The sequence below is a fragment of the Capricornis sumatraensis genome, chromosome 23, assembly GCF_032405125.1.
Source record: "Capricornis sumatraensis isolate serow.1 chromosome 23, serow.2, whole genome shotgun sequence".
NCBI classification, from domain to species: Eukaryota; Metazoa; Chordata; class Mammalia; order Artiodactyla; family Bovidae; genus Capricornis; species Capricornis sumatraensis.
The window spans coordinates 18323691-18351559 of record NC_091091.1 but is presented as its reverse complement, the minus strand read 5'-3'; the positions used below and the strand labels follow the sequence as shown (position 1 = coordinate 18351559).

Genomic DNA, 27869 nt, shown 5'->3' with positions numbered 1-27869 from the left:
ATTATGTCCAGTTCCTGCATTGAAAGTGTAGGAAAAGAGAATGCTAGAAAAAAGCTGGAACTTCATAAGAGAAATAGCCACCTTTCAAACAATGATGCATGTCTGTCTGCCTAGCTTCTCCAATTGTTACAGTTTCCCTTTTCTTTCAGGAAGGAGATGGATAAAGCAGATGTTCATTGGTGCATTCCTTATCCCCGCTATGGTGTGTGGCACTGCCTTCTTCATCAATTTCATAGCCATTTATTACCATGCTTCAAGAGCCATTCCTTTTGGAACAATGGTGAGTTGCTCGAATCTTACTTTTAAACTGAGAGTATATTGGTGATGGACAGGGAGGCCTGGCGTGCTGCAGTCCATGGGGTCACAAAGAGTCGAACACGACTGAACTGACTGACTGACTGATAAGCATTGTAATATGAGGTCTACTGTCTCTCCAGGGTACCTCTAAACTAGGAGGTACCTTAAGTATAACGGCTGCCTTTTACTATTTGCAGCCAGTCCCTACTCAGTCCTGGAAAGGTAGGTAAAGAAAATTTTTCTTGATTTTGTCAACCAATGAAGTGAAAGGTCAACTTTAAAGTACGACAAAAGAGAACACTGTTTATTAGAAATGAGGGAAACTGGTGAGTATATTGCAGAGGAAGGATGATGACACAGAAGAAAAATGGGTGTTTTAAGGTGATCGTTGAGAGCAGTGGTGAAGTGAAGACTGTCTGTAACATTTTTTTTTTTGGTAACTACTAATTTTAGAACCTCACGAAAGCATTTATATTAATATTGATAACTTACATGCTATAAATATTAAAATCTTATTTTATATCTTACATGTTATCACAGAGTTTGAAATGTTGTAAATTTTTAAAATATATTAAAACGAAAGCACAGGAATACTGGTGCTTTATAGAGGTAACTCACAGTCTCTCGATTCTTCCAGTTGTTATCATTTTATAAGAAACAGAATTTTAGGCCTAGAGTAGACTTCAGTCTCAGTGTACACTTGTGCAGACATGCACACACACACACAAGTTGCAAGGTGGTTACTGTTTTTCAGAGAGGTAAGATAACGTTTAATGTCATACAGATTCAGTGGCAGAACTGCAGCTGGAACCCGTATCTCTGTCTGAATTTTAACCTTGTTTTGGGGTTCTTTCTATCATGTGGGAATTATTGAATGGTCTCAGAAAAGTCCAGATGATTGGTTGTGTTACAGTCCAAGTTTTTCAGAGATACCTTGCATATATGTTTTTATTAAATCTTTAATAATTTTTATTTAGAAATATTTTGCAGATTGCTTCAAAATTGGAAGCTTTTTTTGGTTTGTATTTTGATTTTGCAAGCCACAGATGCTGATAATGGTTACGAAAGGGTAAAAAAATTAGTGACATTGAGAACTGGAAAATAATTTGCTTTATAGTAGTTCTAGGCCATCAGAAATTATAGAGAGAGTCAAGTTACTTAGAGGTGCTGGGGTCCTGCCCCGGCTTGGATCCAGGGTATCCGAAGTGTGACGGCATCGGCGAAGAGAATGATTTAGAGGGAGATAAGGAAAGAATGTTGTAGATAAGAAAATAGAGGAGAGAAAGAGGCTGATATTCCTTGTTTTACATAGAAAGCCAATAAAACTCCGAGACAAGGAGTTTGCCCTGTTCACGGAGGCCACAGGTGCCCTCCTGGTCTCCTGAGGGAATGTAGACGCAGAACGTCTTCCTGTTCAGGTCTTAGAAACCCAGGCAGATAAGTGAACTCAGGGAGCCTCCTTGCTCCAAGGGATCAGCCTGAAAAAGAAAGTAAGAGAAAGAAAAAAAGAAAAACACGGGGTGACCAAGCTTCTTCGAGCGAGGCCCCTTTTTTTTATTTTCAAAAGGGTCTTTTATACCTTTACTTGTACACAGAGGGAAATGAAAGATGCAAAGTCATGCAGAGTCACCCCAAACATTACATCTGTTTTGTCTTTATCAAAACCAGGATTTTTTCTGCAAACCTTTCCCATAGACAATGTTGTGTACATTATCTTCTGGCCTTGGAGGCCTGTGGACATTTTATGACCCTCTTTTGATAAAGGCTGCTCAACCAGAAAACTTATTTTCCCTTGAAATGTTTTTTCTTTATATTTCTAATCTATGTCAGCCTCAGAAAATGCCAAACAGAATTACGTTTCTCACAGAGTAAAGGTGCAGTGAGTTACAAGAAAGAACCAATTAGCTCAAAGATCTGATGTGGGTAAATTCAAGGCTACACTTGTTTTTCTTACATTCCAACTATGTTAACTAATGCACTCCCAGTTGCACAGAGGATAAGAGATATGGGAACTTAGCAACAAGCTTTGGCCCTATAATGAAATCCTACACCAGCACTACTCTAATAACTTTTAACTGTTTGAAAGGCTCTATGTGTTAGGCTTCCTGTTGGGAGGCTGTGAACAATCATATGTGTAGCTGCAAGAGTCTGGATAGACCTGCCAAGCAAGCTAGAATGCTAACAGAGGGGGTTTGATTTGAAATATTCCTCTCATGTCCAGGAGACTTATTAGCTGGAGCCCTAAGTTGATTTTCTCCAAAGAAAGGTGGTCAAGGATAGCCCCTGTTAATGTCAGAAGAGTTGGTGAAAGGCACAAAATAGTAGGACAGACAGATTCTGTTTTGGGGATAGATGCTCGAGCTGGTCTAGGGAGCCCCTTGAGTCCTGCAGCCTTGCTTAACAGCTCTGTTCCACATGACCTTGTCATGGGTGGGATGGCCCGTGCTGACTCCCAGCATGGAGGTGATCTGCCCAATGAATTACTATCATAGTGCTTTAAAAATTGAAATTCAGATTCCATTATAATTTTTATCATAAAGCTTTTAATTTGTTATGGTAAAAATGTTATTTCAAAGTTGCTTTGTTTCACAAACATTATAAATTTTGCCCCTCTGTAAATGGGGTTTTAAATATTAAGTTCAATGTAATTTACCTTTAGATACTTTAATAATTACTGATTACGCAAATATAGTATCAGACTCTGTGCTGAGCAAGAGATGGTCTATAAAATTGATCTTTACTGTATAAAAGACTGACTGTTGGTGCTTAGCATCCTCCTGCAATGCCCAGGTCTTACTGTCCTGGTCTTTGTAATGAGGGAATACTGCTTTCAGGTTGTAATCAGATGTTCGGTCTAAAATTTTTTCTTCCTTTCAAGAGTATCAGAATTTGTTTAGAACACGAAATGTAAGAATTGAGATATTTGACCGAGTGTTTAAGTGTTTTAACTACTTAAATTTGTATTTTAAGTTATCTGACTTGTTGATAATATGAAGGAAATGGTTGTATTATTCTCATAAACTCCATGGTCCCCAACCTTCGGTACCCATAGAATCACTTGGAAGTTTAAAAAATTTCGGTGCCCAGGGCTTCATCCTATGCCAGTTTATCTGTCCTATGTTAAACCCAGTCTCTAGTGTTTAGCTAATTCTAGTTCTCAGCATCTGAGGGTGGATCTGTTAGCTGTAAAGTTCCCAAGTCCCAAATGTCTGATAAACTGGATCCCCTACTTGAACACCCTCGTTTAAAATCAGAGTCTTCAAATACTCCTGTATACTCTTCCCCAGGCTCATTCTATCCCTGTTCCTTTGGTCTCGTGGCTGAGCCCTTTCTCTGGGTAATCTTCCCTCTAGTTCTGTTTCCTCAGGAAGTCCACAACTGACGGCTTAATTCATTCTTAGTAAGAGTGACTTCAGCTTCTGTTTTGCCCTGTAGAGGCACCAGAACAATAGGGATTTTGTCCACTTGGAGTCTGGAGTTTTGTCAGAATATTTCTGTTGTCCCCAGGACTAGCCCAAGATAACTTTGAAAGTGGGGAAAGTTTGTCTCTGGACCCCAGATTCTCTGGCCATATGTACCTATACATAAAAGCCATTAAATCCATGCCAGATTAAACTTGTTGAGTACTTGTCAGTCTTAGCAGCTTATTAAAGGTAAAAGAAACATAAATAGAGAGAGGGTGGTCGCGGTAATCTAAGCTAATGTCTAGCATCTCGTCTTAAGGCATGATTCCTAGAGAATATTACAAAACTCTAAGAGAGCATTTGAATGAAATTTGGGGTCAAAGATGGTTCAGAGATGACCATACCTGTTCCCAAAGTTGGCTTATTCTGGCCGAGATACTACAGAGTTGGCGAGAGTGTACTTCAAATTAAATTGAATCTGGTAAAGTAAAACCTTTTTTCTTTGGAATTTGTTCACAAATGATTTAAGTGTCATACCCAGAGTTTTTGGTCCTGCGAGGGTTTCTTGGGAATGAGGAAAGGTTTGCCAGGGTATTCTGAAAAAATGTTTTAGGCATCAAGTCTTTTCTGGGTTGTAAATCTTAGATTCTTAATGATATTGGAGGTTTTCAAAGGACCATATTGCAGTTTTAAATTCATGGAGACAGAGTAGCACAGAAACTGATAACCTTTCAATCTAAGTATCATTCGCCTCAGAATGCACTGACAGATCCCTGACTTATCATACTTGATTTTGTCTCTCAGTGGGTAGAATAGTCGCTGGAGAAGTAACAGGTCATCAGCCATGCTTGTCATTTTAAGGTTTGTTTTACTTTGGGAGGGGAAACACCAGGAACGTGCCCTAGGTTTTAGGAAAAAAGATTTCACAAATATTCAGGGAAATGCTCTCTCATGATCCAAATATTTTACCATAACTGGGAAAATGTTATGAGAGTTCAAGGGTCTCAGAAATGAAATCCATGAGGCATAATCAGAAATAAACACAGTGAGGAAAGAATGGCGACAAAGATTAGTGGATGAGTGCTATTTTGTGATCTCTCAAAGGTTATGAGAAGAGTGCAATCAATTGAGCATGTATCTGTGTGAATCTATTTCTGGACTTTCTTTTCTACTTTGCTGTTGCATTGATTGATTTGGGTTTGTTTGTTTGTTTTTCCAATATCACACTGTGTTGATTATTGTAGCTTTACAATAAATCTTGAAATCAATTCTTTTTCACAGTTGTTTTGGAGTTTTTAGGTTCTTTGCATTTCCGTGTGAAGTTTAGAATTGGCTTGTCAAATTCTACAGAAAAACCTGATTAGAATTCCATTAAATCTCTGGATAAACTTGGGAAGAATTCACATCTTAACAATATTGAGTCTTGACTAATGAATATGGTATATCTCTTGACTTATTTAGACATCTTTACTTTTTCTTTGTAATGTTTTGTAGATTTTAATGCTCTGGTTTTGTACAGCTTTTATTGAAATTACTCCTAAGTATTTCATATTTTTTATTAGTAAATGATATTTCTTAAATTAAAAATTTTGGTTGTTTGTTGCTAGTGTATAGAAAAACAGTTGATTTATGCATATTGGCTTTGCATCCTGCAACTTGGTTAAAGTCACTTATTAGTTCTCATTTCTTTTTTGTTAGATTCCCAGAGATTTTTTGCATATATTGTTGTGTTGTCTAAGAATAAACAGTTTTACTTCTGCCTTTCTAATCTGTACACCTTTTATTGCCTCACTGCACTGGTTAGAACCTCTAGTTTTTTTCTTTTTCTTGACTTATTGCACTGGTTAGAACCTCCAGTACAGTGTTGAACAGAAGTGAGAGCAGAGTCTTTATCATATTCCCAGTCTTAGGGGCAAGGTATTCAGCCTTAGGCCATCAAGAAATGTTACCTGTAGTTTTTTCATACATGTCCTTCATCAGGTTGATGAAGTTTCCCTCTATTCCTCATTTGCTGAGTTTGTTTTATTGTGAAGGGAGGTGGTTTCTTGCAACAATTTTTTTCTGCACCTTTTGAGATGATCTGTGATTTTTCTTTTTTTAGTCTGATAATATGGTAGATTGCATTGATTGATTTTTGAATCTTAAACCAATCTGGAATTCCGTTGATAAACCTCAATTTGTTATGATGTGTTATCCATTTTATATATAGCTTGATTTAATTTGCTGAAATTTGTTCTTTTTGTTGTTTTGCATCAATGTTTATGAGAAATATTGATCTGCAGTTTTCTTATAATGTCTTTTTTTAATGGTTTGGTATCAGGATAATACTAGCTTTATATTGGATTGGCCAAAAAATTCATTCAGCTTTTTCCATACCAGCTTACAGAAAAGCTCAAACTTTTTGGCCAGCCCCGTAGAATAAGTTCTTAACTTCGAATCCAGTGTTTTCTTCTCTTATAGTATTGAAGATGCCAAGAATCAGAATGAGAAGTGTTGAAAATATCTGTAAGATGGGCTTCTTATAAGTATTTGTGTTTGAGTTGGCAGTGTCCTGTTTACTAGGTTGATTATTGTCAGCATGCTTAAATTCAAGCTTATTTTTATATAGGTATAAAGGTATAAAATGTATAAGTAGAAAAGGAGTGATAAACATTGTCTGCTCTGAGCACATGTCAAGGAAATACCTAAACATAATGACTGAGAAGATGATATATTTTCTGAGAATCACCTTGTGCTAAGTTGATTCAGTTGTGTCCAACTCTCTGCAACCCCATGAACTGTAGCCCACTAGGCTCCTCTGTCCATGGGATTTTCCAGGCAATACTGGAGTGGGTTGCTGGGCCCTCCTCCGAGGGATCTTCCCAACCCGGGGATTGAACCTGAGTCTCTCATGTCTCTTGCATTGGCAGGAGGGTTTTTTAATCACTGGCTCAACCTGGGAAGCCTGAGAATCACCCCACCTGTAAGCAATTACTGTCTGTCATCCTCAGACAGACAGTGAAATTTATATCCTTTAGCATTCCAAAATAGCACATTTTTAGGCTGCCTTTTCCCTTTCCATTTCACTCACGCCACAGATTTCCTTAAAAGGCCAGTTTGGAGACAAAGATAAAATAATATTCACAATCTTGTCTTATGACTGAGGTTGAGAATACTTGACCAGTTGGTACATCTTTGGGACATTTAGGAGTGATACGCAGTTTTTGTTTCTAACTTGTTCTTCTTGTCACTAGGGGACGCCCTCAACCTGGAGTGAGTCCTTCCTTCCCTCCTCCCTGTTTTCACTTTACATTGATCCGTGAACAAGGGCTAGAAGCTCTAAGGGAAGGCCCTATATTATTAGTTTGAGTTCCAGGGTTTTCACCAGTATATTAGGCTAATAATTTTTTTAACTCTTAGTTGCTAAATTTCAACTTAAATGAAAGCTTAATGCAGAAGCCCAAGAAAGAAAGCAGATAATAAGCATGATTCTATTAGTATAAATAAATTTTGCTAATTCAGTACTTTAACATTTTAAGTTTAATGAAGAAAGTTGTGATGAATACAGACCTAATATCAAGGGGTAAGATAACATTCTTCTTTAGTAACCAGTTTATTTGGTTGAGTATCAGTACAGAGAAAAATTCTCACTTCACAGATGATTTAGTTTCCTGTGACTGTTTTTTTCTTAAACAGCTCGCCTTGCAGTCTCAGAGTATTTCTTCAAGTAAACTCATCCAGAACTTGGACATAAAGGAGCAGGAAATTTGTTTTACAGTTTAGTCACTAATAGTTTCCAACATACTGCTCGCATTTTTACCATGTATTAAAGTCAGGAAAAAGGGGCAGGGGAATTAAACAAATATAAACAGTTGATAATGTCTTGATGAGACTGTTCATAGGTTCCTTTATTGACTGTTGTTAATGCTTTGACTGAGCACACAGGCAAGGTATGCCTTCACTCCACCTGCCACTTAATTGCTTATGACATGCATGTCCTGTAGTGCGTTTGCTTATAAAGCTTTTAATGAGCAAATATGTGCAGGCCAGAATTGGGTGGGAGTGGGGTATGGGAAGGAAGAACAAAGACCAGTGTAGGCCTTCCTAATCAGTGATACATTTACTAGGAGTCCAAATATATATACATACAATGATAGCAAAAGAAACTTTATTCTGAAGTTTGTGTGAAATGAGTTAACTTGATTGTGGTATCCAGATATTAATATTTGGTATAAAACTAATTTGAGTCTGTTTATTTTGTTGTTGTTGTTCTTTATTTTTAAAATTTGTTTTTAATTGATGGATAATTGCTTTACAATACTGTATTGATTTCTGCCATACATCAACTATTACTCAGCCACAGGTATACATATGTCCCCTCCCAATTGATACTCCTCCCGCCTTATTTTTTTTTTTACAGTTAAAAATAATTTTTTTAAAAAAGCTATTTTCAAAAGGATATTCAAATCAAGTGCTTGTGGAATTCCTAACTAAAACTTTTTTCAGCAGGACTTGAGGGTTCGATGGAACAGATGAGAACTACTTTGCTAGACCATGTCATTCCACATATGAATGTTTCCTCAACAACTTCTCTTCAGTCCTTGTTTGAAATTAGAGTTCTGGTAAATTAAGCGAAAATATGTAGGTCTCTATTACAGTGTTTTAATATTTATGAATTTTATATACTTAATGATAGCAAAATAGTAATTTAAAAAACAACCAAAATTGAGACAGAATTCAACCCCCAAATATGGGATATGTATAATTCACAATATATCCTAGTATTTAAAATATCTTTAAAACATCTGCCTTTTTTGTTTCACCTTTTCTTATTATTCATGTAAGCAAAAATTCATATTATTAACACGTCTAAACTGAGATACCCCTGATTTAAGTTTCTAAGTCTGAGCTTTAAAATGGAATGTCAGAACTCTTAACTCTCCTACTTCTATACAAGCTTTACTGGGCTTCCCTGGTAGCTCAGATGGCAGAGTCTGCCTGCCATGCAGGAGACCTGGGGTTGATCCCTGGGTTGCGAAGATTATCTGAAGGAGGACATGGCAACCCGCTCCGGTATTCTTGCCTGGAGAATCCCCATGGACAGAGGGGTTTGGTGGGCTGCAGTCCCTGGGGTTGCAAAGAATCGGACACGGCTGAGCGACTACACACTGTCTGAAAGGAAGATGATGATACTCTTTGGTTTGTTTAAATGCGTGCAAGCACACATCAGGGTGTAATGAAGATGTAGAGTTTTCAGTAATGTTGCTTCAAGACAGATTCTTTCCTCCTCATGTCATCACTGTGGATTTTCTACCCCACGCCTCTTCATTTCTCTCAGTTAATTTCTTCGCAATTTTCATTCAGCTTTTCTCTCACTTTTACTTTTTATTTATTAGAACCCCAAAATATATATTGGAGAGATACTAGAGGTGATTCACTTTTGTTTCAGTTTTAGAAGTTGAGTGAACTAATCTTAATTTACATGCTGGCTGGAAGGAGCTTGAGTGTGTCTTTGTAAGAATACAAGTTTATATAAAAAAGAAAAAAAAATCACAAAAATAAATGCTTCCTTAACTTTGGTTCTAGAATCTCTGTATGGTCTCCCCTGTAATGTTAGGTTTTGGATTACTAATAGGCAGAGAAATACTCATATTATCTTAGTAATATATATATATATGCATAAATAGTGATGTTCTCCTATTTGTAAGATCCTAGGGCACTGTAGAATAGAAACGAGCAGACAGAATGGGACAGGCAGATCTGAACTGAAATCTTGGTTTGGCTACCTACTAAACCGTGTGATCAAGGGAAGTCACGTAGCCTCTCTGTCTCGTTTTCTTCACCTGGGAAGTGGGAAAATAACACTTGTAAAGGTCTTTGAGCTTATTAGGAGCTCAGTGAAGTGCAGGCAAGTAAATAAGTTGGTTATAATGATAAAAGAGAAAGGATATGTTAAAATCATGACAGCTGAAACTGAGAAAAAAGGACTGTGGCAGGGGCAGTGTGAAAGAATAGGAAATATCAGGAACGGCAGTTGATAGGAAATATGGTTCAACTTGTATTCAGTTTAATTCTAATATTTTAAAGCACATTATTTTCCTATTGCTATTAGTATGTATTCTGCACAATTTTAACCCATTTTGAATTTAAACATTTTCTTTTATAATCAAATTGCATTTAAATTTTTGTATCCTTTTTATTTGTTTTTGTTAATATTATTGTTCTCTGAGTAATCACACACATTTTAATTTAATTTACAGGTGGCTGTTTGTTGCATCTGTTTTTTTGTTATCCTTCCTCTAAATCTTGTTGGTACAATACTTGGCCGAAATCTATCAGGTCAACCCAACTTTCCTTGTCGTGTCAATGCTGTGCCTCGTCCCATACCGGAGAAAAAATGGTAAAGAGAATGCTAAATTGTTTTGATTGCTTCTCACAATATATAAATTCCTAAGGCTATTGTGTATACATAACTTTTAGAATTGGCATGTATTTATAAGTTTAAACTTAATATTTGTCTTTTTCTTTCTCCTTCAACTTATATTGTTAGGAGTAGTAATAAATGATATCTTTATTTTACTCTTTGAATATTAGTGCCATTCACAGAGAAATCAAATGCTTTGGTCATACACTAGTTCATAGAGGCCGATAGGACCTAATGCAGCAGCTGTTGTATTACTGCAGCCTATAAACCAAATCTGTTTTTATAAATAAAGTTTTGTTGGCATATAGCCACGCCTGTTTGTTCCCATATTGTCTGTGACTGCTTTTCCACTATAGCATCAGAGTTAAAGTTAGGACAGACACCGACCATCTCACCTGCAGAACATGAAATACTATCTGAGCCTTTACAGAAACATTTGCCAACTCCTGGCTTACAATCTCAGTGTCCTCGCCACATTTTTTACTGAGAATTGACCCACATTTAGCCGTATATATTTTGAATCAGTTGAGAGATGAACTGGGGCTTCCCAGGTGGCACTAGTGATAAAGAACCTGCCTGCCAACGCCAGAGGTGCAAGAGAGGCCAGTTCAGTCCCTGGGTCAGAAAGATCCCCTGGAGTAGGAAATGGCACCCCACTTCAGTATTCTTGCCTGGAAAATTCCATGGGCAGAGGAGCCTGGCGGCCTCCAATCCACAGGGCCACACAGAGTTGAATGTGACTAAGCACAGAATTTACTGACCTACATTCTTTATCTTCACTTCTGGGAGAGTATAGAAATCTCTTAGATACGTTTCGTCATTTTATGCACAAAATGTGTTTTTGAGGATCTCCCATAATTCAAGATTTAATCCTGACATAAGATGACAGGTATTTCTGTTTAACAGCTAAAGCTATTCTTCTACTGCAGTAGTTTAAACATAGTTTATAGTTCATTTAGTCGGCTTTGAGATAGTGATTCTTGATAGATTTTTGACTTGAGGTGGTTTATATTTTTTCAACCTTGGACATAAAGTGAGATACCACTAATATGTTTATATTTCTAATTTTTGTAATTCAAATTTGAATAAAATCTGAACTCACTGTGTATATGTTTTGCCCTTTAAAATTAGTATATTGAATGTTTTAGTGCTGATTTATGCTATTCTATATTCTTTATTTTACTAATTCTTACGGACATAAATAGAACAGTCTTACTGCATATATTTTTATTCCCCATCTCATTAAAACAGCTGTATGGTAGACTCTACATAATCATAATAGGGGATATATATTGAAATGCTTCTGTTCATAGGTATTTTGCTATATTATAAATATTACTTATTTTCAAATACTTACACAGTCTTTTTATGTAGACATTTGTAGAAGTGGAAGCTGGATAAAATAGCCCCATAGTTTAAAGGAGAGGGATCTTTTCTAGTCTTAGGAATTATACATGTTCTTTTTTTTTTTTCCTTTTTTTTAGATTATTGCTCATGAGAACGTCTGTAGTCTGTGTTTTAAAGTCAGTTTTATCTTCTTCAAATTCAAGATTAGCCTGTTAAGGCCCATTGATATCCTGATACTGAGGAGAATAAGATTAAAGGAAAAGCCTAGTTAGAAATCACAAAAGTTCCTCTGGGTCACTAGGCTGGTGAAAGAGAGGAGGGACTAACCTGTACCCATGCTAACCATAGGTCACATTTAGGTGTAGGAAAAGCTTGTGTGTCTCTTCATCTTCTGTATGTCATTATATGGGAACCAAAATCCATATCCTAGATCTGGCAGGCAAGTCGTTTTTAACCTCTGTGGATCTTGACTTTTTACAAAAGGAGGAAAGGAGACGAGATTAAATGATCTTTAATTTTTTTTTTTCAGCTCTCAAACTCATTTTCTTCTTAATTTTGTAGTTTGTTCATGTCAGAAATGGCGGTTTGCTGTCTTTTATGTGCAGTCTGCTATGCCAGGCACTGGGAATACCTAGATGAATAGCTTCTGCCTGCCAGGGTTTACAATCTAGTGAGTAATTATATAAGTAATTAGTATAGTATAGTGTGGTAAGTGCAGCCTTGGAGTTACGCTCAGGAGGCAGTGGAGGAACCCACCTCTGCCTGGGAGACTTGGGAAGGGCTTTATAAGGAGAACACTTGAGCCACTACTTGCAGGAAAAGAAATATGAGACAAGGGAAGGCATTCAGGGTTGCAGAATTACTGACTGCAATCAGTAAACATTTGTTGAGTGAATGAATGAGGTTTGAATTTTATTTTTGAGTCATTCTTTGACTCCTTTTATAACTCACAACTCATAATACTTGAATTGTGTAATTCAAAGGAAAAGGAAATTCTGAACCAAGGAAAGCAAGAGCAAAGAGACTGGCAAGGCCACAATTTGGGAAACATTATTTCAGATGGGGGAGGCGGTTTCAAAACTTATATTTTCTTTTCCTATGGCCTTCTGTAAGTAAAGGACTAAAATTTTTAGAAGTTACTGGAAAGTATAGATCAGGAGGAGACAGAGGTTTTCTTGAGTTCTGCCAGTAGCAAGAATTTGTGTTTCTGAAATTCTCATCTTGGGCTTTAATGCCCAAAAGAATTTTAACTATAAAATTTTAACTATGGCTAATTTGAAATCCCATTTCAATATCGTGCCTCTTTGGATTTTTGTTTTTCTCTTTACTGGCTTATTTCTGTCCTTTAAATTATTTTTAAGTACCAGGTATTCTGATTCCTGTTATCAGAGTTAATATAATCTGGAAATCATACTAGAAGTTTACTGTTAATTTTAATATTTTCCAGGTTCATGGAGCCTGCAGTTATTGTTTGCCTAGGAGGAATTTTACCTTTTGGCTCAATCTTTATTGAAATGTAAGTTTTGACAATGTATTTATGTTTTGAGAGATTTCATCGTAAGGAGATAAGGAGAGATAGGAATTAGGGTGGCTCCCCCTTCCCTCGCCCAGAGCCCTGCTTAGATGCTCCTCTTAGGTGCATTGATGAAGCACCTGTCATGGTGTGTCATGATTGTCCCTCTACTGATGTTTCTCACTGAACTCATCTCCTTGAGGGTAGAGACTGTCTAATTCTGTTCTCGCTGCTTCTCTGATATGTGTAGGGCTTCTGTAAATATCTGTTGCAAGAATGAGTAATAGATAAGGTAACTAACAAGCAGAGGGAACAGGAAAAAGAAAAGAGGTTAAAAAAAACACTTTTTATTTTAATGATGGCTTCGTGACATTGTGCAGGAGACAGGGATCAAGACCATCCCCATGGAAAAGAAATGCAAAAAAGCAAAATGGCTGTCTGGGGAAGCCTTGAAAATAGCTGTGAAAAGAAGAGAAGTGAAAAGCAAAGGAGAAAAGGAAAGATATAAGCATCTGAATGCAGAGTTCCAAGGATAGCAAGGAGAGATAAGAAAGCCTTCCTCAGAGATCAATGCAAAGAAATAGAGGAAAAGAACAGAATGGGAAAGACTAGCAATCTCTTCAAGAAAATTAGAGATACCAGGGGAACATTTCATGCAAAGATGGTCTCTATAAAGGACAGAAATGGTATGGACCTAACAGATGCAGAAGGTATTAAGAAGTGGCAAGAATACACAGAAGAACTGTACAAAAAGATCTTCATGACCCAGATAACCATGATGGTCTGATCACTCACCCAGAGCCAGACATCCTGGAATGTGAAGTCAAGTGGGCCTTAGAAAGCATCACTATGAACAAAGCTAGTGGAGATGATGGAATTCCAGTTGAGCTATTTCAAATCCTGAAAGATGATGCTGTGAAAATGCTGCACTCAATATGCCAGCACATCTGGAAAACTCAGCAGTGGCCACAGAACTGGAAAAGGTCGGTTTTCATTCCAATCCCAAAGAAAAGCAATGCCAAAGAATGCTCAAACTACCACACAATTGCACTCATCTCACATGCTAGTAAAGTAATGCTCAAAATTCTCCAAGCCAGGCTTCAGCAATACGTGAACCATGAACTTCCAGATGTTCACGCTGGTTTTAGAAAAGGCAGAGGAACCAGAGATCAAATTGCCAACATCTGCTGGATCATCGAAAAAGCAAGAGAGTTCCAGAGAAACATCTATTTCTTCTTTATTGACTATGCCAAAGCCTTTGACTGTGTGGATCACAATAAACTGGAAAATTCTGAAAGAGATGGGAATACCAGACCACCTGACCTGCCTCTTGAGAAACCTCTATGCAGGTCAGGAAGCAACAGTTAGAAGTGGACATGGAACAACAGACTAGTTCCAAGTAGGAAAAGGAGTACATCAGGCTGTATATTGTCACTTGGCTTATTTAACTTCTATGCAGAGTACATCATGAGAAACGCTGGGCTGGAAGAAGTGCAGGCTGGAATCAAGATTGCGGGGAGAGATATCAGTAACCTCAGATATGCAGATAACATCACCCTTATGGCAGAAAGTGAAGAACTAAAGAGCCTTTTGCTGAAAGTGAAAGAGGAGAGTGAAAATGTTGGCTTAAAGCTCAACATTCAGAAAACGAAGATCATGGCATCTGGTCCCATCACTTCATGGGAAATAGATGGGGAATGTGTCAGACTTGATTTTTTTGGGCTCCAAAATCACTGCAGATGGTGATTGCAGCCATGAAATTAAAAGACGCTTAACTCCTTGGAAGGAAATTTATGACCAACCTAGATAGCATATTGAAAAGCAGAGACATTACTTTGCCAACTAAGGTCTGTCTAGTCAAGGCTATGGTTTTTCCAGTGGTCATGTATGGATGTGAAAGTTGGATTGTGAAGAAAGCTGAGCACCGAAGAACTGATGCTTTTGAACTATGGTGTTGGAGAAGACTCTTGAGAGTCCCTTGGACTGCAAGGAGATCCAACCAGTCCATTCTAAAGGAGATCAGTCCTGGGTGTTCTTTGGAAGGACTGATGCAAAAGCTGAAACTCCAATACTTTGGCCAACTCATGCGAAGAGTTGACTCATTGGAAAAGACCCTGAGGCTGGGAGGGATTGGGGGCAGGAGGAGAAGGGGACGACAGAGGGATGAGATGGCTGGATGGCATCACTGACTCGATGGACGTGAGTTTGGGTGAACTCCGGGAGTTGGTGATGGACAGGGAGGCCTGGCCATGCTGCAATTCATGGGGTTGCAGAGCCGGACAAGACTGAACAACTGAACTGAACTGTGTAATGGAATTAGAGGAAAGGATCTTTTTTGGTATAAAATCATAGTGCCCTTTCTCCTGTAGTCCTGTGAAAATGGCATAGAGCTTTCTTAGGCTTTCTTTTCCTAATTTATTTTTCTTTTCCTAATTTTGTACATTATTACCATATCAAACCTTTTTTAAAAATTTAATTGGGTGTTTTATATACTGCATTGCTTGTACAGTATTGTATGCAGAAAAAAATAAATGAGAATTTATTTTGAAAATATGAATTTTTAGCTATTTTCATTTTTCTTTTCCACAATACACTCCTAAAGCTTATAATTTATTCAGTTTACTTAGAGATGAATACCCTACCCTACTAGTGAATCTGTTCTTGAAAGATTATCTAAGAAAATATTTTTGAGAGAACTGTAAATGATTTAATGAAAGAGGATGAAGGGAAACTGTTGAAAGTTGCTTGAAAGAAAAATACTGAGATTCAAGTGATAACTAAGGTCCAAATGAGATTTAGCAAGAACAGGGTGAGTTTTATGAATAAAGACTGGAAAACTGTCTTTGTTGGGTGTGTTTAGGTATTTCATCTTCACCTCCTTCTGGGCGTATAAGATCTATTATGTCTACGGCTTCATGATGCTGGTGCTGGTCATCCTGTGCATTGTGACTGTCTGTGTGACCATCGTGTGCACATACTTTCTACTAAATGCAGAGGATTACAGGTGGTGAGTACTGGCTTCTGGGAGGAACTTCTGGGGACCATGTAAGTTAAAATAAGATTACATTTGAAATGTATCAAGTGGAGTAAAAATCTATATACAAATTTTCTTAAGATAGTGTAGGAGTTTTTTCAATTATAAAAATATTGACGATTTTAGAGAAAAAAATAGTATCAGTCAAAAACATTGGGAGTATTAATGAGGGTCACTATTTTAAACATGAGGAAACATTTGAAAAAGGAAATGGTTTATTTAGGGTCATTTGTAATTGGAAATCTGGCAAAATTTAGGATCTCCTTCTAGTTCTTAGGCTTTCTCCTTGTTGATATATTTAAATGCCATTTTACATGCATTTGTTTTTTAACATATAGAATCGTAAAGGATGTTTTTATAAAGTGCTTTGCTTTAAAATCTTTCAGTGCCATCCATTCAAAAGAGTTACTTTTTTTCTTCAGGCAATGGACAAGTTTTCTCTCTGCTGCATCCACTGCAATTTATGTTTACATGTATTCCTTTTACTACTATTTTTTCAAAACAAAGTAAGTGGAGACATTTTCTCATTTTGTATTTTAGTAACTAAGTTTATCATTTTAAATGCTAGGATTTAGGCCTTATGTTGAAAGTAAAAATGGATATACTATATATAAGTTTTTGGTTTTATTTCAGGATGTATGGCTTATTTCAAACATCATTTTACTTTGGATATATGGCGGTATTTAGCACAGCCTTGGGGATAATGTGTGGTAAGTTCTGAAATTCTTAGAATATGTAAATCTGAGTGTTTCTGAGTCAGAAAAATACAGTAATTGGAAACTGAGAAATAACCTTCTGTTGGTTGATCAGGAACACCAAAAGAAACTCAAACATCTGATTTCAGTCCTTTTAACTATTCCTCAAAATCCAATTTATTACCTCTGATTTCTTTAATTTCCTGTTTCTAATAATTATGTATAGCACTATTTTCCATACCACAATTAGTTTGTCATTCATGTTGAGGATTGCCTTTTTTTTTTAATAAGCTTAGATTTTTTTGGAAAAGATTATTGTGTAAACAAGTTAAGGTTTTGGCCAAATGATTTTTGTTTGGAAGTTTCTGTTCCCCTGTTCACTGAGGTAAAAGTCCCCAGGAGGCAGCACGATTGACTGGTTATGGGTACACACTTGGGTGCTTACGTTCTGGCTGTGCAGTCTGTGGTTCTATACCTTGATCCTATTCCCCAAGGTCTCCAAGCGTCTATAAAAAGAGGATAATATCACTATTTCATGGATCTATCACAGTCTTCCATTAAATGGAAGAGGTAATAGTTATCACCATAAATAGCATGTATAGTATGTGTGGAATAGCTAGAAAATGAAAACTTTTTAGAAGGACCATGAAAAGTGGAAAAGACATGGACTGGAGAGCCTAAGAGACCTGGATTAAGTCTTCGTGCTGCCGCTTAACCTTCTTTGTGGCGTGGAAGGGCATATTAACCTAAGTCTCATTTTCTAATCTGTGAAATGGGCATATCTTTCAGAGTAATTATCTGTAATAGTGTCATGTGTATAAAGCAACAGGTATAATGCAGGTCTGTTATTAGGTGGTGAGACATATGAGACGTGGTGGGGAGTTTTGGGGAGGAGCAAGACTTTGGGGGCCAGTCTTGATCGTGAATCCTAGTGCCCCTACTTAATAGCTAAATTTTTTGAATGCTTTTCCTGTTGAAATTTCATCCTGCTACCTGACAGTCCTGGCACATTTCCAGTTCCCTGCCGTTCTGGCAGTGTCCCAACATTTATTCTTGAATGGGTTTATATGCCTTTAGTGCTAATCTGTTTTTGTCAGGGGGGGGAATGAGTTCACACTGGAAATGATTAAAATGTCATCATAATACAAAAATTATACATACTCATCAGGTTATGTTGCTAATATGCTTTTTCAGTCAGTAATTGAAAGAAAAAATATTTTAATGTAGGAAAAAATAATTATGTGAAGGGGGAAATAATTAGATTGCTGCAGATTTTATGTTTTGAGCATAGCATTTTAGTTTTAAAAAAGATTAAGTTTGGTATTATTCCCAAGACATTTATTTTTCTAGAGGGCATATTCAGTCTCTTCCTTTTATAAAGTAATATTTTATAAGATTATTCTTGATACTCATAAGATTAAGAAAAATGATTCTCTAGATTGACACTATTTTGCTTTTAAGCATATCTCTGGTCAAAAGGGAACAATATTTTAAAAGTCTCGAAAATTGAATTTGCTTATTGGACTAGTACTGTATTTGTACCAGTTAAATTTTTGATTCTACCTAGAATTTTACAGATACTTTAAATTAAAAAGAATTCAGGTTTTTAAAATTAAATGGTTATTTCCACTTATCTTGTAAGGACTTGTATATAGCTATTTTAAAATGAATTATCACTATTTTCATATTAAAAAATAAGTATTTATTACAAAAATAGGTTTCCTTTATGGTCTGGGTGGGTTTTTAAAATATTTTCAATATTTAATTATGGGGAATTTTCAAATGTATACGAAAAGAGAAACAGTGGTATATATGTAGTGAGTCCCCACGTACCTAACACACCTAACATCAGTAATTGTCAGCTTGTAGCCAGTCTTGTCTTATTTTTATTCCCACTTTAACTCCTTTTTTCCTGATGTGAATCTCGAACTTCATGTCGTTTTAGCTGTAAATATTTGTGTGTGTGTGTATATGCATGTGGGTATATAGATATATCAAATGTGTAGTGTTTATATAAAATATTATATAGGTATAATATATAAGAATGCAGTTATATAATATTTTAATATATATATATAAAATTAACTAATGTGCTCAAATATTCACTTAGTATTCACTTTTATCCCACACGTCCTCATTTCTTTTTTAATACAGTTTGCATCAAGATCCAGTTAAAGTCCATGCATTGCTTGGTAAAACTGTCTTTTAAGCAGCTTTAAATCTATTGATGTTTACTCTCTTTTCCCTTGCAGTTACTTAAGAAACTTAGGTTTTGGTTGGCTTGTTTGTTTGAAATCCTGTTGAGTTTTTCACACTCTGGATTAGGCTGATTGTATCCCCAAGGTGTTATTTAATGTTTTTCTGTGTGCTTCCCCTCGTATTTCCCGTAAAGTGGTAGTTACATCTATAGACCTGATCATACTCAAGAATACTTGTCCAAGAACACTTAACAGGTGTTTTGTAAACTTTGATAAGGAGGCACTTAAATGTCTGCTTGTCTCTGTGAGGTTAGCAGCCGTTGATAATTATTGCCTAGTTCTTCCACTAAGTCATCAGTGGTTACAATATTCTCATTCCATTGTTCCTTTTATATTTATTAGCTGGGACACTTCTCTAAGGAGAAACTTCCTTTCATCAGCCATTTGGTTCCCTTGAGGTACAGTTTTCATATGTATAGGAAAGGCAGAAAGACTTACTTTTTCCTTCCATACACCAGTTGGGTGAATACAAGTTAGTTCAAAGGTCAGTTCAAAGTTAGGTGTATGTGTGTGTATCATTAACTCATGGAAGACGGACTTTTACACTTGATGGTAAATTGCTAAATCTAGTGGAGAATCTTCTCTATCATACGAATGACCACCTGTCTTGTCCTAAAGATCTCTTAGTATTTACAGTAAAGAACTATACAGTTAATTTATTCATTCAACAAATATTTATTGAGTATCTTATCATGTGCTGAGCACTTTTTAAGGGCCAAGAGGCAGAAACTTAATTTAACAAAACAGATTAATTTAACACCCCTTCTTTCTGGTATTTTGGGCCCTGTTTGAGGCTAATTATTCAAAAACAGCATTTCAGAATTCCTGATCTACTTATCTGTCTCTCTCATCCATGCCCTCAGATGCCTACCTTTCTACCAATCACAGCTTCTACAATTTAAACGTAAAAAAGAAGCCATCAGAAATGTGTCCTCTCTAGAGCTTCAGATGCTACTGGTCCATGGGTCTCAGTCCTTCCCTGAGAGAACCCCTAGTCACTTACTAAATTATCCATAAGTGTATCATATTGTTTGGAGAACATGTTAGTATTGTTTTAATAACCTAGAATAATCTATACTTAAATTTTTAAAAGACTTTATTTTTTTCATTTAATGAATTTTTGTCATTCTGAAATTATTCTGTCTTTTTAAGAGATCATTTTAATTCATATAGTTAATAATTCATGTAATAATTGATATTTAACTATAAAAATGTTACATCAGGCCACACTGGTATATGACAGCAACAGGTGATTTGCAAAACAAGTGACACTATTTTATTAAGTGTAGGGAGAATGCTAACATTAGATGTTATCTTGAAAAAAGAATAACTTTCTAGAGCAGAGAGCATTTAGTGTTTGTTTGTAAATGATGGGTACTGCTCTGTATGTATTTGTTTCCAAACATCTTATTTTATCTTTACAGGAGCAATTGGTTACATGGGAACAAGTGCCTTTGTCCGAAAAATCTATACTAATGTGAAAATTGACTAAAGACCCAAGAAAGCCTGGAACTTCGGATCAATTTCTCTTTCACAGGGGTGGAACTTGGACAGCAAAAAAAAAAAAAAGAAGCGCAAGATGATTTGGGCTTTAACACTGGGTACTTTGTGGGTCTCTTTCGTGGATGGCTTAAAGTAACATCTATTTCCATTGATCCTAGGTTCTTACTGACTGCTTTCTCCAACTGTTCACAGCAAATGCTTGGATTTTATGCAGTAGGCATTACTACAGTACATGGCTAAACTTCCCAAAAACTAGCTCATTAAAGATGAAATAGACCAGCTCTCTTCAGTGAAGAGGACAAATAGTTTATTTAAAGCATTTGTTCCAATAAAATAAATAGAGGGAAACTTGGATGCTAAAATTACATGAATAGAAATCTTCCTGGCACTAGTGTTTCTACAATACTGAAAAATGATGTTCCAGAAAGATCACTTTTTTCTCTTATTTTTACTGCCATCATCAACCTATTGTGGGACATTTTTATATATTGAACCTGGGTTCTTTTTTGACCTGCTTTCCACACCGCCCCCCCCCCCCAATTCAACTGCATCCTTTTTTTTTTTTTAAGAGAAAATTTAAAAATATTAAATCCTGCATGTAATATATCTGCTGTCATCTTAGTTGGACCAACTTCCCATTTATTTATCTTAAAACTATCCAGTTACATCTTAATTCCATCCAAAGAAGATACAGTTTGAAGATAGAGGTGTACTCTCTATGATGCAATTTACTGTACAGTTAGAAAGCAAATTGTTAAATGGAGAAGATATTTGTTTTTATTAAACATTTTGAGATTTAGATAAACTACATTTTAATTGAATGTCTAAAGTGATTATCTGCCCCCTCCCCCCAAGTTAGTCTTACATCTTTTTTGGGTTTGAATGAAGGTTTTACATAAGAAATTATTAAAAACAAGGGGGGGTGGGTATTAAATGTATATAACATTAAATAATGTAATGTAGGTGTAGATTCCCAAATGCATTTGGATGTACAGATTGACTACGGAGTACTTTTTTCTGATGATGATTGGTGTAGAAATGTGTGAATTGGGGTAGCTTTTTACATCTTGCCTACCACTGCATGAAACATTGGGGTTTCTTCAAAATGTGTGTGTCATACTTCTTTTGGGAGGGGGGATTATTTTCTTTTGGTTTTCTTCTGAGACTCCCCAAAGGAGCCAAATTTGTAATTTAGAAACATTTAATTTTGTTAATCCTGTCTGGGGCACTTAAGTAACATCTAAAGCATTACTGCTTTAGAATGTTAAAATAAAATTTCCTGACCAAATTGTTTTGTGAAAATACATGTGTTTGCAATTTGAAGATATCTTTTCAAAAGACAGTATTACTGAATGCAGGGTTTTTTTTTTTATCATTCTTTTCTGATACAAGGGACCCATACTTTAAAATCCCCAATATTGCTTTCATCTAGATTATCCAGTGCAGTCACAAAATGAATGAGAAGCCCTTTGAATGAAATTATGGCACAAAATCTGTTCAGGTCAGTGTACTATGTAAAGTGGGGGTGGGTAAAAGTGGTTAGTGTACTAGAGGATGAGCAAATAAAGCTTACAGTTTTCTAAGAGAAGTAATTTTAATTTTGAATACATCTTTCTGGAACGGTCCATAATGTGAAGTTTTCCTAGAACCATTGAGTTTCTAGTTTAATAGTTTGCTATGCAAATGACCACCTGAAAACTATACTGTATATTGGTATTTTTAGAAAGACTCAAAAAACATTTTAACCTTAATGTGTTTAAACCTTAACATGAAGTTCATGCCATTCAGAGTTACATAAGGTGTTTTCATTACAAAATATGTTTCTGTAAATTAATAGACTGCATCCTATAATGTAGCATTAAAGACTATAAAGGGTGGCAAGTTTGATTTCTTACCACTTAAGTATGACTGACATGAACAAACAAATTTGATCAAAAGCTGTCGGTAAATCCTCTTCTTCAAGCCAAAATATTATATGAAGTGTAACCTGCTAGTTCCTTCATTTTCTGTTTTTTCTCACACCTGCCTTTAAGATCTAATAAGAAAAAGAACTAAAAGTTAGTACTTAATGGCTCATATTATATAACTTTTAAACTACATGTAAAATTCTTATAAGAACATAGAGTCTCTTTGATAGATTGTAAATTGGGTGGCAAGCTTCTGTCTTCATAAAATGGAATTTGTTTTTCATGAGTCTTTCAGGTACGATACAGGGTTTTTAAAGAATGAGTGGTTTAGCTGCATTCAGGTACACCAGTTCTCTTACTAAACTAATCTGTATTTGAAATCCTTTGGAATCTTCACTGAAAGATAATTTTGTGATATCCAAATACATTAAGAACTTTATTAAAATGAGTATAAGTCACCTTGAAAAGTCCTTTGGAAAATAGGTATTGGTTTATGGCTTTTTAGAGGGGCTGGGTTGTGTGTGTGTGTGTGTGTGTGTGTCTTGAAGATGTAATCCACAAATAGTTTAGTTCCATAGCTTTCAGTTGTAGAATAGCAAAATATATTATTTAAGTTAATCAGAGGGTAGGATTTTTCCACTTTGTAAATGCTATTTGTCTTTCATTTATTAACATATGCTTAACTTAGCAACTGAAGTTTTGAATACTCTCAAAAACTGGGAATTTGTATCTGTAAGCACGCTTCACCTGAAATTTAACTACATTAGCGACATTGTTAATAGGTATACCCGAGTACAAGAGTGGGCTTCCCTGGTGGCTCCGACAATAAAGAATCTGCCTGCCATGCAGGAGACCTGGGTTTGATCCCTGGGTCGGGAAGATCCCCTGGAGGAGGGCAGGACAGCCCACTCCAGTATTCTTGCCTGGAGAATCCCATGGACAGAGGAACCTGGCAGTGCAAGAGTAGGATAAGGTGGAAATGTAGTGACTGGAAAGTTGGGAAAACATTCTTTAGTACATCATGTTGGGCTTCCGGATTGTATGGAGTTTGCCCATAAATTAAGCCCCATGCCCTTGGAATCAATTACATTGTGGTGATCTCTGAACCTAGTGAATGGTATGCTTGAGTGTTTTCCATTGAGAGTGGATGGATCCCTTTATAAAGGTGGTTGCTGCAAACTCCAGTTCTTCCAAAGCCACTTTATTCAGGGTTTATCCACAAATTGTATTAATTTTGATAAAGCTTTTGTTTCCTAAATGTTTACTGATCACCATATGCCAAATGTTTTGCAAATAATTAGTTTAAGATTTCCTGATTTTTTTTTTAACAGATGTAAAAAAAGAAATAATGTATTAGTGTAATTTGTTCAGGAAAAGCTACATATCGAAGGGCTTCTGTACAGGAATTTTGAGAGAGAAAAGCCTATTTGTAATCTATACACTGAAGTTTCATCTGAGTTTTAAGCTTAGGTTTCAGTGTGTCTTAGTGCTTCATTCTGTTGATTTATTGGCACACATAATTAATAGGAGTAGTGACATGAAAATACAAATATTCATTAATGTTTTATATCTTCATAAACATTGCATAGTTATGAAGCTATATTTTAACAATATGTTAAGGAGATCAGAGATGTAAAAATTTATCAAGACTGGAAGCATGTATAGAAATAGACTAGATTTAGAGGAAAGGTAGATCAGAAAGTTGACATATCACTGCAGAAAGTGTATAAGATTTAAATTCAATTTGAGGAATAACTTTTGTTCTGTGAGCGTTTTCTAAAAGCCATCTGATTTGACCTCTTTAGAGCTGTAGGCAGACTTGTGCAGACAAAGGAAAAATTACGTTCTTGTTTCACTGTTATTAGGATATGGAAATAAACTGTTGTGAAAAGTGTTCATCTTGAAGTATTTGTGAACGGGGCTAATAATTGATAAAGCAGCATTTTGTGTGCTTGCCCCAGTTGATCAGTTTAGGTCATTTGAAGGTTATAAACATTATAAGTAAGAGCTTAAAGGAAAGGACGAAATAACATGTCGTTGTGTTTGAAGGACAACAGAGTATCTTTGGAAAAGCAGTCCCACGCGGGCTTTTCAGCTGTGTCAGACTTGAACCTGTAAGTCCCTGGAGTACGGACAATTGGTGACAGAGTTGGAAGGAAACAGTTCCTACTCAGTGATGACTTCCATTTTTGTACTCACCCGTGATTTGTGTAGGCCATGTTCCAACTGGCTTTTTAGTAATAGAAATCCAGTGCAGTATATAATGTGTCACATTTGAAGTTCTAATCTAGTCTGTTAATCTAACTGAAGTTGAATTTTTAAAAGTAATAAAAAGTCAAATGTTCTTCCCTCGGATGCTTGCTTTCTTTCCTTTTTGAAACAGATGATCCAAGCATAAAGGATAACCCATTATTATTGGCACGCATATGAAGAGATTACTAATAGCTTTCCACAATTAAATAAAGCAGGGGTCAGCAAGCTTTCTGTAAAAAGCCCAATAGGAAATATTTGAGGCTTTGAGAGCCATACAGTCTGTGTCACAACCGCTCTACCATTGTAGCACAACAGCCCTGGGAGACAGTACATCAGCTAATGAGCATGGCTGTGTTCCAGTAAAACAGCAGAAACAGCCAGCAGGTCATAGTGTGCTGACCCCTGAAACAACGGATTTAAAAGTTGAGATTTGGGTATTTTCCCCAACTTCATACTTTGAGGGAAAAAATACACAGAAAATGGGAAGAATGGTATAATGACTAAGATTTGTCTTTTTAAGAAATGATTTTTTTCTCTCATTACCATTCTTTTGACTTTCTTTGTATACAAACTCTGACTCCAGCATTCAGACTCCCCTGTCCCTGTCATCCTCCTGATTGCAGAGCCTTTGTATTTGTCTAGTACTGCTGTTGCACAACAGTTTCACTTGTGTCCTCTCAGAACTATCCTGTGAAGCTGATAGCAGAGGCAGCTACATTTTAAGAAACCAGAGCAGCTAAAGAGTTCCTTGTCTTTAGCCCAGAAGTAATCAAAATTAGGTCCTAATGTTTTGACGGCTGTAACTGTAAAATGGGGATGTCACTTCTCCGGCTTATGGAAGAGATAGTCATAGAGGTCACGTTGGAAATGAGTGTTCTATAGCAATGGATGGGATTATTTTTATTGTACTACTAATACATCAAAAGTAGTGGCGAACTTCTCCATGTCTATTTGTACTTTTTTTTGTCTTCAGTTGTAACTGGTTATTTAAATTCTTGTCAGCCTCCTTGATTCTTTTCACCCCCTGATTTTATTACTAGCCCCAGTTGACACCTTACTTGTCCTGTTAGCTGAATAGTTTAAATCGGTGCAAATTTGAGTACTTTAGATCTCTTTAGTGGGCACTTCTGTCTGGTTGGAAAACTAGGAGTTTAATAGAGGAAACTGTTGTACAACCAACTTCTGAATTTCACAGTGAGAGCTTCTATTAAATAGCTAATCAATAGTTTAACATTAGAAGGGGAGGGAATAAATTTGTGTTGGGACACATGGAGTCAATGGTAATGCAGTCTAGAAATGTTTTTAAAGTTATCTTCAAGGTTTTGCATACTTAAGGTGGCAGGAGTTTCAAATTTTTTAAATGAAGGACATAGTTGTAGGGGGAATTTTGACATAAGTCATTTAAACTGGCCCATGTCACAGTTCTTATGGCTCTGTGTAAGCCACTGAGATTATGGGACCTAACCTTGGAGGTCACTGAAGGGAAGAGAGGGTCCAAAGAGGGTCCAGAGAGTAAGAGGTCTGATACAGGTTAGAGACCCAGAAGGGTAGGACAGACAAACAGGTTAAATGTATAGGTATGGTAGCTGCTGTAATGTTGGCATGAAGATGCAGCCTGTATAGTTATGAAGTTGTGCCCAGCAAAGACGTGGAGCAGCAAGGCCCTATTAGGATGAATGCAAGATGTTTAATGCAGTGTGAGTAGACATAATGGAGGTGGCAAGAGGTCAAGGCTGAAATACACATGTAAGGACAGCCTGATGGTGGATGGAGGGCCTGATGTTCCCCCCTTAAACGGGCTTAGGTAGGGATCTCAGCCACAGAAGGTTTTAAACAGCTGCTGAAAATCCTAACAGTATGAAATAGTTTAAAAACTTAGTACTGTCTCAGTGGTCAGTTCATGGAAACCAAGAAATAAACCAGCAAAAGAGAGTGCCCTCTTTACCCTGAAAGGTCTGCTCCCCACCTTGGAGAAGGTTGTGTGTGGTAACCTGGAAAGGCATCCAGAGGAAAAAGGGACCTCTGCCGAGTAGTTATGGAAAACTTGGTAGGGGTGGAGGCGTTTTGAGAGCTGCTGCAAGAGAGCTGTGGAACTTGGCATAGGGCGTAGCAGCAAAGAGTTGGGTGGATGACAGACATCTGACTGAAAAGGGACAGTTGTATGGACTTGCGATCATGAGCTGTGGAGGAGGAAACCCACAAATAACTAATGAAACTGGGTTGAGTGGCTTTAGATCCCAGAGCCTTTTATTCCAAATCTATCTCATTTTTTTAATGGAAATTAAAAAATACATTTATAAAATTATTTGAGCACCGATTGGAGTTTAAAATATAAAAGTGGTAAGTGAAATCAGAAAACATGAAGCTGAGAAAAAATATTAACCATTGCTTTCGATTGTTTCTAACTTTTCTCTACTATGACTCAAGTAGTTCGTTCATACTTGTTTGATAGCCTTTAAGATAGTATTCAGACATGGCATCTGACATAAAGATGCAGTCTGCTCATCCTAGAGCACGACTGTCATCAAAATATTTGGGCAAAGAATGTTGGTGAGAAGCCTGGCAGCTACTCACGAGGTGGGGATTAGAGGCAATAAAAGCTCACAACCTCAGTGCTTGCACAAGAGGTCGCCTGTAATGTCTATTTTCCGGAGGAATTCCCTGCTAATGAGGCCAGTTGGCTGTTTGCCTAGTGCCATCTGGAGACCTGGAAGTGTCACAGAAGTTTGTTAGGCCTTTGAGATGTTGACGTCGTGGACTTGTCTACTGACAGGTGGTGACCTTCACTGGGTTAAATGCAGAGACCTATGGCGTTGGGTTTGACTCCTTCCAGCGTTCAGGCAGAAATGACGTTCAACTCCTTCCCATACCTATTTAATGGCCACTTGGTCCTCCCTGCCATTTGGTGGCATCCATTCCCCTCCTGCTGCCAGCTTGCCCCAGATTACTCCCTCCCCTCTGTCAGTTCTTGCCCAGTCTGGCTCCATCCTATATATATATATATATATATGCCCATTTGATGAAGGCTCAGCATGAAGCAGGGTCAACTTACATTTCTAAGGGCCAAGACAAAACATCCAGTAGTTAAACCTTTACTGGGTTGTAGGGCTTGTCAGCCTGCTTACTAGATGATCATAATGCAAGAAATTCAGAGTCCTGTGCAAAGCCCAGCTCTGGGCTCCCTGTCTGCTGTTTTATCGTTGGTGACTATGAAACCAGGTGGAAATCCCAAAGGAAATCTTGTTCCTTTTTTCT

At 36.8% G+C, this 27869-nt stretch overlaps 1 protein-coding gene across 1 annotated transcript in view; it reads left to right on the top strand.

Moving 5' to 3' along the window:
• Positions 1-24598, top strand: part of TM9SF3 (transmembrane 9 superfamily member 3) — a 62622-nt gene extending 38024 nt beyond the window's left edge. The window contains exons 9-15 of the mRNA XM_068961305.1: positions 150-280; positions 9941-10080; positions 12899-12967; positions 15825-15971; positions 16421-16504; positions 16632-16708; positions 20376-24598. Coding sequence (XP_068817406.1) covers positions 150-280; positions 9941-10080; positions 12899-12967; positions 15825-15971; positions 16421-16504; positions 16632-16708; positions 20376-20443 — 716 coding nt within the window. The 3' untranslated portion in view covers positions 20444-24598. The remainder of the gene's footprint in view (positions 1-149; positions 281-9940; positions 10081-12898; positions 12968-15824; positions 15972-16420; positions 16505-16631; positions 16709-20375) is intronic.
• Positions 24599-27869: the final 3271 nt, after the last annotated feature.